Genomic DNA, 15,140 nt, shown 5'->3' with positions numbered 1-15,140 from the left:
ACTGCCTACAGCCCCTCGAGACGAGACGCAGACTATCGAGAGCAGCCGCCGCTGCCCAACGCCCGCGGCCCTCGGGAGGGCTCGGTCTGGGTGTGCCCCACCTGACGGCGGTCCCCGCGGCGCCTCTGCCCTCGGGGCGGACGTTCTCCCACCTCCACGTCCGGGTCTGACGTGCACGGGCACAGGCAGCAGCTCTGAGCGACACCTGCTGCCGGTGGGGATACGCCCCCAGCCCGCCTCCCCGGCCTCTGCTCTTCGGGGCGGAAGCGGAGCTTTCTGAGACTCAGGGCCACACGAGACGCTGAGGTCCCAGGAGCTCGAGTTCCACTTCCCCATGGCCGCTCTGACTCAGTTTCAATTCACCAGCTGAGTATTTTTAGCCAAATGTGGGGAGAAGGGCACCCGCTCTGTGGATGCTACTGTCATGTGAAGAGCAGTTCCGGGGGGAGTTTGGACATGCAACAAACGTGAAAACGCCGGAGGAGAATCAAAACAGAAAGTGCACTGCCGGGATTAACTTCATGCCTGGCAGGCTCAGGGGGACTGGGCTGCGTCCTGGGCACTCCCACCCTGCCCGGGGGCTGCAGTGTCCACCCCTCGGAGCCAAAAGTGTTTTCAGAAAGTGCTGGAAGGGGCAGGCGGTAAGAGACTCCGTCCCGCCCACATGAGACCCAGGCAGAGACCCGGTGGCCCCCCAGGCCTGTGCCCCTAGAAGAGGCAGCCCCTCGGCCGTCCTGTCCCCGCTGTCCTCTGGGGAAGGGCCCAGAGAGGCGTGTGGTTAAGAGCAAGCCACCGCTCATGGCGACCCCAGGGTGCCTCCCACAGAGAGGACGGGACTCAGCCCAGAGGAGACCCGCTGGCCAGCGCGTGGCCCGGGTCCTGCCGGGACGGCCCAGGGGGATTCGCCAGCAGTCGCAGCTCCCCGGAAAGCCCACCACAAAGCAGCTCTGCCACTGAACCGCGCTTGGACGTAGCAGCAGCTGACGTCCAGGTGAGTCACCTGCTCGTGCCTCTCTGTCATGGGCTCGTTGGTACTGCGTAGCTAACGGCTTTGTTCTGTTCTGCGTTTTGCATGGACTTCGTCCTTCAAGGGCGCCTGAAGGAGGTCCGGCTGCAGCTCTGACGGGTGTGGCGCTGGCTACACCAGGCTTGGACTGGCAGAGCTTGTGCTATTAGCCAAAGGGAGAGTCATCTGACGATAACCGGGCGAAGGGCTCACACCCCATCCCTGAGCTGTTCCGAACGCCACGGGGATGCAGGGTGCATGTGACCCACCAAGACACCCTCCCTCGTCAACACAAGAAACCTGCACGTGCCACGTCCACACTGCACAGCCGCTGCCACCGCGGCCGGGTCCCTGCCCCGTCCCCTCACGCCTCCGGGGAGTGACCCCAAAGGACTCACCCTCAGCTACAGAGAGCAGCCAGGAGCAGCAGGCAGAGTAAACGTGGTAGCTTCTCATCTCCTCCGAGGGGGTGTGGGCAGCCGCCCGTCTCCCGCGGCCGAGGGGCCACCGCTGCCCGGCAGCTCCCGCCCACTGAGCTTCGCTCCCTAGAATCTGCCTGCGACCAGCCGGCTTCCTACTTTTGCTTCACGTGGCAGCCAGGACGCACCATCACAGGGCGGCTACCGGCCCGCGGGCCAGCGCTTCCACTCCCCCCTGCCCCGCGTGTTTACGCACAGGCTCGGGCCGTGTAGCTGTCCCAGCCTCGGTTCCAGGCACGAGGGACACCTCCGCGGGCGAGGGACATACACCTCCGTGGGCGAGACATCTGTGCTCTCCAGCAGGGACGTGCTCCTCTCCGCCTGGGACTCGCCGGAGGTGCTAATCAGACGATACCGTCCTGTCCCATCTGATAAAGTCCAGGAGGGCGGCCACGCTTGTCTCAGGAAGGGGAGGGAGTGCGGACACAGGCACTGCGTCCAAGGCCCCTCGCGTCTCTTCCCGGACTTCCATTCAAGGTGTGCATCTCTAAGCCGTGTGGGCGTGAAGCAGCGGCCCTACCTGGGGACCTCCCTTCAGAGCCCAGAGAACGCTGTGCCGCCCGGCTGCCACGGTGGCCCTGCCCTGCCCACCATGGGGATGGTGGGAAGGCTCCCCTCACTCAGTGCTCAGAGACGAAGGTGGGCAGAGTCCCCAAACCCCAGCCAGCAGGCGCCAGTGAGGCTCCCTGTTGCGCAGCGGATGGAGCCCAGGCCGCGCAGACCACGGGGCCTGGGGCAGGCGGCTGGCGGGTGGGCCTGCAGCCCCAGGGCTCCTTGGGCCGAGACCCCGCCAAGACCCAGATGCCTGAACACCCCACTCTGTGTCCTCCTTGGATCTGGGGAAATGCGGGAGCTTGCAGCAGGAGGCCAGAGGAGGGACTTCAACCAAGTTGCCTGAAATTCAAAGTAATAAAAATACGAACCACCACCAGATTTCCTCAGACCGTGACGCGTCTCCTTACCCACAGCGGTACGGCCCGTAGGGAGGCACCTCAAGGCGAGTCCTTCCCCCGAGAAAGCACTGTAACTAAAACGGCACGTTCTCTCCGTCCTCACAGCTCCCATCAGCTCCCAGCCGTGTGCTCCAAGAAGCCAAACGTAATGACCGCGGCGAGCGTAAGTGCCCGAAGCTTCTCTAACTCCCGCAGAGATGAAAACCACGTCCACAAATGAAAACCACGTTCACAAGGGAAAACCCGAGCGGGAAAGACCCAGAGCGTCAGGGCCGGGCGTCGACTGTACTTTCCCAGATTCGTGCCCACGTGCGGCTACTCTCAGGAAACCGGGGCTTCTCGGGCGCCTCGGCACAGACCTGGGCCTCCACCGCCCAGGCCCACGGGAGCGGCAGCTCCGCGGCCCGTGGCCTGGTGTCCTGAGCATGACGGCGCGGTCCTGAGACAGTTTCGGCCCGAGTCAGCTCCCACTTCACACAGGCTCTCCTGGAACAATGGCGGGAGGGGCCCCGGCAAAGGCTGGAACCACACCGATGCCTCAGCCGACTCTGAAGGGGCCTCACCGACATTTAGGGCTGTTTTCAACATTTTCAGGTGCATCGATTTTCCAAAAGAAAGAAAACCTTCCAAAGACGTCGCCTACTGAGTGTTCCAGTGCCTCTAGGGCACACAGACGAGCGGCCGCTTTCCTCCAGAATTCCTTCCAGAAGGGCCTGTTTTCTGGGCACGTGACCTTGCATTTAAACATTTCCCCTTTTTGCCTCTGCTGCCAGGAAGCTCAAGGGAAAATTCTGCGCTCACTTGCAGTGATCAGCTCGCCCACGCGCCTAAGGTGGGTTTATCTGCTTCTTTAAAAATCAGTCCTGGTCCTGTGCAAAACTGTCCGTGACAACCTGGAACACCTTCCTATAAAGAACTGTCAATTCTGAGGGAAACAGTTGGCTTTCCTGCTCATTGGGACTCAGTCCCAAATGTCCCAGAGCAGAGTGGACCCTCCTCCCCACTGCTCGAGGGCCCACTGCAGGAAGTGTTCTGCTTCTGAAAGGGTGGCAGCTCCTTGTAGGAACAGAGCAGAGGCGACAATCAGGTAGCTGTCCCTGTTCCCCTTCATGAACTGATAATGTCCACTCTGGCGATCAAAGAAAACCACAGCCTCGCAGCCACACTTTCTCCTGCACCCTCGCCTTGCAGCGGGAAGTCTGACCTGTTCATCCCCTAACTTGAAGGTGCTTCTTTCCACACTCCCCCCAGGGAAACGGCTGAGGCGCCTGGGAAGGTCTGTCCATGGGACGCAGAGGCCAGCCTGACCTAGACACGTGCATGGATGGGTTCGCAAGGAAGGAACCAGGGCAAACTCACAGGCAGGAAGGAAAGCTGCGGCCAGACTGCTTCTATGGGAGCAGGAAAAAGCGATGCTGTGGGGACCCGAGAGCTTGGGCACTGCTCCTGCAGGACGAGGAAACTGATCCCAGAAAGGCCAGGCCAGACGGGGCGGGGTGTGGGGAGCAGACGGACAGAGCGGGAGGTGGAGGCTGCATGGAACCACACTGACCAGGGGCCACGTGTGTCACAGAGCAGGTAACTGCCCACCGTCCACGCTGGATCCTCACGACCAACAGGCAGAGCACAGAACAAAGGCGTCTAATGTGCTGACCAGGAAAAGAGAAGCTGCTTCGGTCACATGGCCCCCTTTCCCCAGATCTCCGATGGTCACAGCCACCCCCGCTCCATAGAGAGAGGACCCTCGGGGCCCCACTTCATAGCATAGGGCCCCTGGAGCCCCAGATCCACTGCCCCGACGCACACCTGGGGCAGACTCAGGCCCCACCCTTCCCCCCCGGGCGTCAGGACAACAATTCAGTCCTTCTGGGGTTGGGGGTCCTGGGTGCCACCCTAAAAGCCACGGCGCAGATCCCCAGGGCCAGCGCTCGTCCGGTCAGGCTACTCGGGGACCCCGCCGCCCGGGTGGAGTGCCCAGCCCACCGCGGGCTTGGGAAGGAGACAGGAGAAGGTCTGACGGTGTACTCACACCCCTGTGTGCATCGGGCCAGGCGGGGGCCCACGCAGCCCCTGGTGACGGCCCCTCGCGCTGAGTTTAGGGCAGGAGTCAGTGGACCTGGTGAAAGGCCTTGCGTCGTGGGCGCTGACGGGGCTGAGCCCAGAACGACGGCCACGGAGCCGGCAGCGTGAGGCTGAGTCCAGCTCCACCGGGGCCACACGCGCAGCTCCGTCCAGTCGGGGCGCCCTGCCCCCTCTCTCGGTGCCCCCCAGCACCGGGCAGCTGTCCAACACTCCCCGAAAAGGAGAGGACCGTGGGCCGAGCCACAGAGGGGCCGGCTCTGACCTGTTGTTTCTGATGCCGCACGTTGCAGACACACGGGCGTCTGTCCTGGGAAGCGATCCCAGCCTCATGGCTGCGCGGAGCGTGCCTTGGTCAGCACCCACCCTCCGCCCTCCAGGTCCCCGAAGGAGGAAGGGGCCCCCCGCCGAAGGAGCAGAGCAGGGAGACGGGGCTCTTTTCTCCAAGTCAGCCCCGTGGAAGCCCCACTCCTGGGGCAGTCAGCCAGGAAAACCATCCTTTGAGACCACGAGGGTTTGTCCTGCGCGGTCTGGCTGAGCCTTTCCCAGCCAGAGCCCGGGGCCCTCGGGACAGAGGACAACGTGAACCAGATAAGAGCCGCACCCCAGCCTCAGTCAAGGCTGCCCAACACGGCTTTTCTATTCCAGCCTTTTTCGGAAAAGTCCTGTGAGTGGCACACGTTTCTTTGGTGAAAGAAATATACAGGGAGCCGCCCGCCCGCCAAGGCACCCAGGCGCTGGTTCCCACGCCCCGCGGCCAGCGCCACCCGTCCCGCCTCACCGGGCTGTGGGCACCGCGAGGCCACCCGACGCCTCCAGCACTGCAGCAGGGGAAGCGGGCAGAGCCAGCGCCCGGGGGGGCCCCGGGATGCGCCCCTCTCGGCCATCGTGTCGTCTCCCCACCGGGGACACAGCGGCGGCGGCGGCAGCAGGTCTTCAGGACGGGCTCACTCGAGGGCTGCCCCGCAGGGCTCCGTCGGGGACGCTCACTCGAAAGCCGAGCCGACGCTGGGACGTGGAGCGGGGGTGCGGGGCGTGGGCTGCGCGCTGCGCTGGGACGAGGCCCCGGGTGACCTCGGGTCTGCCGTGCACGTCCAGGCCACGGTCCCCACACCGCCCGGCACCGCCAGGCCACTCGGGCAGCTGCGCACCGGGGGGCCTGGCTGCAGGCGCAGGACTCGTCAGGGAAGGGCTCCGCTGTGGGCTCCGCTCGGCTGTCTACTTGCAAGTCCTGGGCGTTTCCTTCCTTGGGGGTGGGGAGTGGTGGCGGAGCTCCCAGCCTCGGGGGCCGCTAGAGCCAAAGCCCCTTCCAAGCTCAGGAAGCCTCAGGTCCAAACAAACAACGTGGCAGGAGGGCCTCAGGGGATGCGGCCCGGCTCTCTTGAAATAAACCGGCAGTTCCGCCCCCTGTCACTCCTGCAGCTCGGCTCCGGGAGAGGAAGCCCTAACGCTGCTTTGTTTGGTGAGCAACACTTTCCACACAGAGACGCTGAGCCGCCCCTCGGCCAAGGCCCCCCAGCAGGCTGCCCGGGACCGTCCCGGGACGCCTGTGCTGCGGGCGGCGGCCGGGCACCCTGGGCGTGGCAGAGCCCTGCACGCAGCTCCGTGTGACACAGAGCCTCCCGGGCTCCGGGCGCTTACTAGATGCTTGAGGTCGCAGGGTGGGCGTGGGGAGCACCTGGGTGCCCTTCCCGGAGCCCGGGTGACAGGGCCGCACCATGATGCCTTGGTTCACCCTCCTCCCACGAGCGCTCCCGCCACGACACGACACCCAAGCCGGAGCAGACGCCGTCCACGCTTGCGTTTTCACACCGGCTTCCGAGAGAGGCTGGCCCGGCACACGATCCAGAGGAAACGGATGGTGCGTTTGATGTGGCACGTCCGGGACACAGGCCCCTTCCCGCAACCAGGGTGCAGCGCCTCGGGAACAGCCACGTGGAAACGTGGTCCCTACCGGGACCCGCAGCGAGCCATCGCCATGGGCTGTGTCCCTCCCCATGCGTGCGGCTCGCACAGAGACCCCTGAACGCTGGGGGTCGGGCCGGTGAGTCAGAACTCGCCCCCGCGCACCGGTGCAGACGGTTTATGACCCAGTACAGTCTTCCCACCCAGTGGCCGGGGTTAATCCACTTTCTCCCAAATATGTAATTGTTTTAAAGATGTTACTAATTAAACCCTTTTCCAAAAGTCTGCTCTGCGCTGGGGCCTCACTCACAAACTGCTGGTTTCTTTGTCTCGCACGTTTGCAGCCTCGGGTGTCAGAGCATCCTGAGACTGCGGGATTTTGCCAGCAGTTGGTGGGCGTTTCCTCCCCAAGACCCCGTGAAAAACTCACAAAGACTCCTGAGAGCCAGGGCTCCTGGGAGGACGCTGGCCGGGTAAGCTGAAGGCCATTCACGAACCGGACTCACTTCTCTGGACCCAGGGGTGTACTTCATACAACGGGGCCTCAAGTTACTAGGAAATTCCATAAATGGCATGGCTTTTGGCAGTAAAAGAGCCTTCAATCCTGCCAGGGGAGCAGGGAGTCATTCAGTGCAGGTCTGATGCCAAGTGAGGCACTGGGTGATTGAAAATTCAACCCTCTGGGGGCAGGATGCAGGCGGGAGCACCACGCTCCGAACTGAGGTGCAAAAAGTGTGCCCCTCGCTCTTCTCGGGACGCCGCGTACAGAGGGCAGCCCGTGGCTCGCACGTGGAGTCAGCGGATTCCCATGAAGCCGTCGCACCGCTGAGCACACCTGCACCCGAGGAGCCCCTGCCCCGCGGAGCACGGACAAGCATGGCCCTACTGCCCACTTCATCCCTCCCTGGGTTTTTCCTCGACCTGGTGCCTGGTGCCCCTGTTGCACTGGGTCGGGGGGAGAGGGGATTCGTTCTGGCTGTGTGGTCTCGGGTCCAGTGAGCATCGAGGTCCACAGGCGGCCACACACCCGACGAGCCCTTCTCGGCCCCGGCCCCATGACCTGGCACCGCTCTCGGCCACAATCTGTGGTCCCACTAGTGGCGGTTCCTGAGGCAGCCGCGCGGCCAGTCCCGCCTAAGTTGTTCCGTGTTCAGGAGGGGCGTCGAGGAGGGATGCTTTCTGTCATTTCCAGGCACATGTCTTCCCTCTAACAAAGAAAGTTCTGGGAGCTGGGCGATCAAGGTAACCTGTAGGACTTGCTCTGGTTCTAAAACTCAGAGGCTTCTGTAACCTAGGAATAAAACCATGTGTGGAGAAACAGGCCATTATAGAGTCTGGAACTAGTTACTCTTAAAAACGAGCTTCTTAAACGATATGCTTAATTTCTTTAAGTAAAGGATACGTCACAACTGACTGACCAATCATGACAACATCTGGAGATGATGTCCAAGGCGTATTACTGTAGAAATCTCTGAAAACACAGATAACAGATGACAAGGTGATTCGGGTCCTTTCTAAGCTGTGTTTGCAAAACTCTTTCTCTTTTCTTTTCTTTTTGGGGCAGCATGCACAATCTTAGTTCCCTGACCAGGGATCGGACCTGTGCCCCCTGCAGTGGAATCGTGGATGCCGACCACTGGACCGCCAGGGAATTCCCACAAAAATCAAAGACACGGATTGGGTCGTGGCTGGGCCACATTTTACATAAGGGTCTTCCCTGTGCTGGGAACAAGCACGCAGCCCGTGAACTGCTCAGGTTCTAACACTGATCACGTCTAGTGACGGCTGTGTCTGTTCCCGGCGAAGCTTCCGGATCCAGACAGAACCTCGCAGTCACACTCCACGTGGTGGACGTGCTTGCCCTGCTCGCCCGGCCTTGGTTCTGCTCCCTAAGCGTCCGGTGAGTGAATGAATGAAAGTGTCCACAGGAATGAGTGATCCTGTCCACGCTAAGGGTGTGGTTTCAGATGAGAAGACAGTAAAAACTTCAGTCCTCCAATTGATGGAGGCATAGTTATAAACTGATAAACACAGAGACCTACCATCTACGTGCATTCAACTGCTTTCCATATTCTGTTATCATTTAAGTATCAAATGACACGTTCCCCTCCTTAAGGATTCAGGAATCAAAACAGTAAAACATCTTGTCCTTAAAGACAAAGCACCCTTACAAAGGTGAAGTCGTGTGGGGGGCATTAGTGCACCGTCCCTAACATCTCGTCCAAGATGTCATCATTTGGGGACATTTTGATACCAGTTCTTTCCTCTGCTGAAGTAAGTACCACGGCCACGCAGATGACGATAAGCATGAGGAACTGGTCATGCTTTGAGGCTGGGACTCATTTCTTTCACACCAGTAATAATGGAATAAAGCAAAAACCCAGAGCATTCGTTGAAACCCCAATTGAGACACGTAAGAGGCACTTAGCTCGAAAGCTGAGAAACAACCATCAGCTCTTTCGTATTTTCAACTTGAAATTTCCTTGAAAGTCTCCTCCCCAGAGTTCGACTTCCTCTCATACGTGTGCATCTGTGGGGTCTGAGCTGGGGAAAGGGGTCTGGGCCCCGGACTCGCCCGTGTGTGTCTTCTGCACACCTGCCCCGCCTGGGTCATCGGCCCTGGCCCCCTGAGCCAACTCCCACTCCCCCGGGACACTTCCTTTTCCTTCTCACTCGCCTGGAGAATCCCCACCTTTCATTACTGGGATGTTAGTCAAATGACGTAGTTAATAACACGCATAATAGAGGCCAGGGCGTGGCCAGCCAGAGGCCCAGCTCTGCACAGGGCAAGGGGGTGTGAGGCTGAAGGGAGCTTCTTAATTACGTGCTGACTTCCACTTGGGAAAATATAATTCTTCCTTTTATCAAAACACAAGATTTTGACAATCATTTGCTCAAACCTTAAGTCCTGTAGAGGAGCACACGCTTTCTCTGACTCGTCAACTGCCCATGTTTGGTCTATTTACGTATGGGGAAAAAGCAAACTCCAAAGATGAAAACCCAAACACCTAACAAAGAGGTATTTAGTGAATCCTCAGAGTTTCCCACCCACCAGAGAAGAAAGAACCAGGTTCCAGCTGCCGATCAGCTGGGGGACGCTCACCCCAAAATCCCCCTGCGTCCTCATCGCGCGGGTTCACTCTGAAGCGACCCAGGGAAAGCACAGCTTCCCCAGGAAGAGAACAGTCCCCACATCTCGAGGAGACGTGAAGCCTGGCGCTCCTGGAACCTCAGAGGCGGTACCTGGCAAATCAGAAAGACAACCCTGCTCAGTCCTGGGGAGGAAGCCGGGGTTGCAACAAGCATCTCAAGACAGAGGACAGCTGCAAGGGCGGGTGACCAAGGCGCGTTCACGAAACCTCAGCAAACGCTGCCCTCAGCCCCACTTACTGCTTCGCTGTGTGTGGAAGCTCTTCAGATAAAGCCACTGTTGCCACTTTCCAAAGCTGAGGAGTGCTGTGCTCCATCTACCATCCTGAGCAAGCCCCCAGGAAGTGTTACGAGGGGGCGGGGAGAGGTGGCCGCCCTCCTCGCAGCGCTGATGGTAGGGGAGGGGGGCCGGGCCACCTCGCTGGCTGTAGGACTCAGGCTGGTACAGAGAAAAGGCAGCTCAGCCCCAGCGATGCCAACCACAGGGCGTGGGCACCGTCGGGGGTCCGGAGGAAGGGGTGAGCGTCACCAGGGACCCTGGACACAGAAGAGGCACCACAAGCCCTGCCACGCCGAAGGGAGGAAGTCCCCTGCCCAGGCGGGCACATCCTGGAGGGACCAGGCACGACCAGGGCAGAGCCCGCCTCGGGCCAGAAGTGGGCGCGCTGGGGGCGGAAGTGGCAGTCCTGGGCTGGAGCCAGGCTGTCCCAGGTGGGGCGGGAGTGCAGGGGGGCGGCAGGACCACAACGACCAGCCGCACAGCCCAACGGTTTCCTTAGGAACAACCCAGCGCACAGCGGACTCCGCGGGGTGCAGGCCGCACAGGCCAGGACAGGCTGTGGCTGCAGCGGCCCCTCCCCCGGGCCGTCAGTCTCCTGCACGTCCTCTCCACCCAACGGTGTCTGTTTTCCCTACAAAGAGACGGCTCAGGTCAGGCCTGGCACAGAGCTACATCCGCTTCCCTCTGCCGGGGCTCTCTAGGGAGCTCAGCGATAGGAACCCTACAAAGCCTCCCTTCTTGCAACTGATCACGGCTTTCAGAGGACACGGCTGTGGGACGCCTGGGTCCTTAAAGGGAACAGGTCAGACGCGTGAACACCATGTACTCAGGTGCTGCTAGAATGATGGTGCTGGGACAGCATCCCTGCCCCCAACAGGCTGAGTTAGCAGCTGGGACAGCAGGTGCATTTAGCTTCTTGCATTGTGGTTAAAGGTGGTGTAAAAGAGGAGATGATGGGACCGAAAGGGCAGAAAGGAAGACGTCTGGATAAAGAGTAAGGGTCCCGGGGCTGAACGGCCTCACTGCTTACGTCCTGATGCAAACCAATGATTTGTTCCTTCAACATGCAAAGAGCTAGGAGTTGTTAGCCCTCATCAGGAGACATGAAAACTCTGAAATGTGATAGAGCTTCTATCTTTACTGTCTTGTGTGCAACCTCGTCCATGGGTCCATCCGTCCGTCCGTCCGTCCACCCACCCATCCATCCTTATCCATCCGTCCGTCCGTCCGTCCACCCACCCATCCATCCTTATCCGTCCGTGTGTCCGTCCACCCACCCACCCATCCATCCTTATCCATCCGTCCGTCCGTCCGTCCACCCACCCATCCATCCTTACCCATCCGTGTGTCCGTCCATCCACCCACCCATCCATCCTTATCCGTCCGTCCGTCCGTCCACCCACCCACCCATCCATCCTTATCCGTCCATGTGTCCGTCCACCCACCCACCCATCCATCCTTATCCGTCCGTGTGTCCGTCCACCCACCCACCCATCCATCCTTATCCGTCCGTCCGTCCGTCCATCCACCCACCCATCCATCCTTACCCATCAGTGTGTCCGTCCACCCACCCACCCATCCATCCTTATCCGTCTGTGTGTCCGTCCACCCACCCACCCATCCATCCTTATCCGTCCGTGTGTCCGTCCATCCACCCACCCATCCATCCTTACCCATCCGTGTGTCCGTCCACCCACCCACCCATCCATCCTTATCCGTCCGTGTGTCCGTCCACCCACCCACCCATCCATCCTTATCCGTCCGTCCGTCCGTCCATCCACCCACCCATCCATCCTTATCCATCCGTCCGTCCGTCCACCCACCCACCCATCCATCCTTACCCATCCGTGTGTCCGTCCATCCACCCACCCATCCATCCTTATCCATCCGTCCGTCCGTCCACCCACCCACCCATCCATCCTTATCCGTCCATGTGTCCGTCCACCCACCCACCCATCCATCCTTATCCGTCCGTGTGTCCGTCCACCCACCCACCCATCCATCCTTATCCGTCCGTCCGTCCGTCCATCCACCCACCCATCCATCCTTACCCATCAGTGTGTCCGTCCACCCACCCACCCATCCATCCTTATCCGTCCGTCCGTCCGTCCATCCACCCACCCATCCATCCTTATCCGTCCGTGTGTCCGTCCATCCACCCACCCATCCATCCTTACCCGTCCGTGTGTCCGTCCATCCACCCACCCATCCATCCTTATCCGTCCGTGTGTCCGTCCACCCACCCACCCATCCATCCTTATCCGTCCGTCCGTCCGTCCACCCACCCACCCATCCTTATCCGTCCGTCCGTCCGTCCACCCACCCACCCATCCATCCTTATCCGTCCGTCCGTCCACCCACCCACCCATCCATCCTTACCCATCCGTGTGTCCGTCCACCCACCCACCCATCCATCCTTATCCATCCGTCCGTCCGTCCATCCACCCACCCATCCATCCTTATCCATCCGTCCGTCCGTCCACCCACCCACCCATCCATCCTTATCCGTCCATGTGTCCGTCCACCCACCCACCCATCCATCCTTATCCGTCCGTGTGTCCGTCCATCCCCCCATGACAGTAGCTGGCACTTTGCTCAAGGGCAATCAGTGGAGAAGGTGGCACTAGATTTAAAGACTTTTCTACTAAGTGTTTCTCCAGTTCTGCTTCCTGGACCAGTACCTTCAGCGTCACCTGAGAACTTAAAATGCAAATTCTCAGGCCCCTGACTTCCTGAATCAGAAACTCTAGGGGTGGCCCCGGAACCTGAGATGATTCCCTCCAGAAGACCCAGACGCTCCGGTTGGGCAAACGTTACAAGGACTCGATCCGTCAGCATCCCTGCCTCCAATGTTTCGTACTTTGTCACCACTTACTGCAAATCTAGGGAGAAAACCAAAACAATGAAAATGCTGGAAAAGGAGCCCAACCACATGGAAGGGGGTCCTGGCCCTGTGACTAAAGATTGAGTTCGAGAGTCCAGAGAATTTAAATTCTCAAGGTCAACAGCCTCACAGGCCACGCGGGCAGCACGCATCAGCCTCCCTCGCAGGCGGACTAACCGGATGATGACTGTCCTGGAGGACACGGGCCATGGTAACCCTGAAGCTAAAACCAGGCGGCGGCACGTCCGCACAGCAGGCGAGAGAAAACGCCGCCGGTCCGGGGTAGGGCCTCGGAGGGTCCAGCTCCGCGCAGGGAAACTGCCACCCAGCCCCGGGAGGGCTCAGGGCACCCGAGCCTCCGCTCCGAACCCCCTCCCCTGAATCGCGACAGCAGCATCCAGGTGACCTCTGTGGCCTCCAGACAGAGCTGTTCTGCTACGGACGGGGCTTCCTCCGAGGAGGTGCTGGGGATACAGACCTGAGCTGGCAGGGGGCTTACAGTGACCTATATCCCCGTTCCCACAAGAGCACGTGTAACCCACCCACGCTCGGCGGGGGGCACCGCGTCGACACCGCACGACACACGCCCGGCGCCGTGTCTCACAGCCTCCATCCAGCGACGCCTCCCCATCGCAGGAGTGAGAAGGCGGCGTTAGTGGGAGGGAAGCAGGTCTCCGCTAACCAAGCCCGATGGGGTGTTCCTAAGGCCAGCGTCTGCTGACCTGGATTTTCAAGAGTCTTGGTGAGACTGGAGCCTGGAGCACAGGTGTGTCAAAGGACACACCTAGAGAGCTGCTGTTTACAGCGAGGCGATGGTCCCCCAGGGCCCGGCTCGCAGCATGACTCGGGGGGCGGTCAGCACCTCCCCGCTCTGGGCAGGAGGCCTTTTCACAATTCAAAGTGCACATGCGTCTCCCGAGCTCACCAAGAAGCCTGCATCCTTGAAACGCAGGGATGACATCACTCTTGGGAACAGTTCCCGCTGGCTCTGTAATCCCAGCTCCAGCCCAGTGCAGAGGGCACCTGGAACCCAGTCCCGTGCCCTTTACCTCAGCTGCACGCCGCATCCTGTACCCAGCGAAACGCGACTTGCGTGTCAGAAAAAGGGGTCCCTTCCTAAGAATAAGGGGCCACGTGGCACAAAATGGCTTTATTTGCTTTTGACCCATTTACAATAAATCCAGTAGCTTTAATCACAAAAATCACCATTAAAAACAATGTCTCCCAAAGTCTCGGTTAGACCATCACATACAGTGTGTTTACACCGACTTAGTCATTGCTTTGCTCTCCAAATCTTTGGGTCCCGCGCTTATAAGAGAGGGGTGGGGGGATACCATGCCCCACACCAAGTAACCTAATCTCTCAGGAAAGCATTATTCAGACAACGAGGCCACGCTCTGTAACAACGCAGGGCGACGTCAGGCAAAAGGCTGGCGACTCCCTGTTAATAATACCCGCTTATTTCCCACTCATTTCAAGGAAAACGAGCCCAGGCCGACGTGCCCCTGCACACGCAGCAGGAAGGCTCCAAAGTGACCGCCTGGAAGCAGCGCCCAGCGCAGCCTGCGCAGGGCTCTCCTGAGTCCAAACGACCCCCTGGGAACTTGTCCTCAAAGCTAATCGTGAGTCATCCTTTACTCGGGGCAGAAAACGAGCATCGAGTCAAGCTGTGCCCCGCTCCACAGCCACACCGCGTTCCAACATCTGTCTTAGGTTCGTGTCATATTTGGTGGAGAGAACTACCTGACTGACCAGACTCCCCCTCCTCAAGATGAGCCTCTGACGCTCCGCCAGCCCTACACCAGCTCGAAACGCCCGGGCTCACGTTATTTTCAGGCCACAAACACGTACGCTTTCTCCATTGCGGCTGTAGCCATGAAGCCGAAATGCGGGTTGAGTGAGCAGATTTCAGACCACGGCTCCACGTACAAACCTGGGGTCTCCCAGAAAGCCCGCCACCAATCTGCAATTCTGTCCCCCTTCCTAGGCGGAATAAAATCAGGCTGACCGGCCACGGAGCCTATCAGCGCCAGACCAAAGCCGTCCTTCTGCTGTCCTGTTACCTCAGCTTGGAAGGAGAAATGCAGGCTGTTACAGAAAGCCCAGCCGCATCTCCCTAGACTCAGCACATGATGTCAAGCTCAAGAACGGGCTTCAGGGCCAGCGGCTCCGCCTACCAGTGCGCTTGGAAACCGCATTCAGCCGCTGCACCATTTCCTCCAGGGCCATCTCGTCATTTCTGAGCCAGAACCTCATCCTGAGACCGAGCAGAAGGGTCCGCAGCCCTGCTTTCCTCTGCACCAGAGGTGCTTTATGGGCGGGGAAGGCGGTGGGGAGGGGGCCGGCAGCGCTGCCTTCCCAGGATTGGTCCCCGAGCCCCGCCAAGGAGGCGCGCCCTGCGCGG

General features: G+C 60.2%; 1 protein-coding gene across 3 annotated transcripts in view; it reads right to left on the bottom strand.

Annotated features, from left to right (window-relative positions):
• Positions 1-15,140, bottom strand: part of MCF2L (MCF.2 cell line derived transforming sequence like) — a 121,333-nt gene that overhangs the window by 71,447 nt on the left and 34,746 nt on the right. For 2 of the 3 annotated variants that reach the window (XM_059995868.1, XM_059995870.1), the window contains exon 1: positions 14,914-15,003. The exons of the other annotated variant lie outside the window; for it this stretch is intronic. In XM_059995868.1, the coding sequence (XP_059851851.1) occupies positions 14,914-14,992 (79 nt within the window). In that variant the 5' untranslated portion in view covers positions 14,993-15,003. Of the gene's footprint in view, positions 1-14,913; positions 15,004-15,140 lie in introns of those variants that run through there. 3 annotated transcript variants of the gene reach the window in all.

Source organism: Delphinus delphis, chromosome 18 (assembly GCF_949987515.2).
Source record: "Delphinus delphis chromosome 18, mDelDel1.2, whole genome shotgun sequence".
In the NCBI taxonomy this organism is placed as follows: Eukaryota; Metazoa; Chordata; class Mammalia; order Artiodactyla; family Delphinidae; genus Delphinus; species Delphinus delphis.
This window is presented reverse-complemented; position numbering and strand designations above follow the sequence as displayed.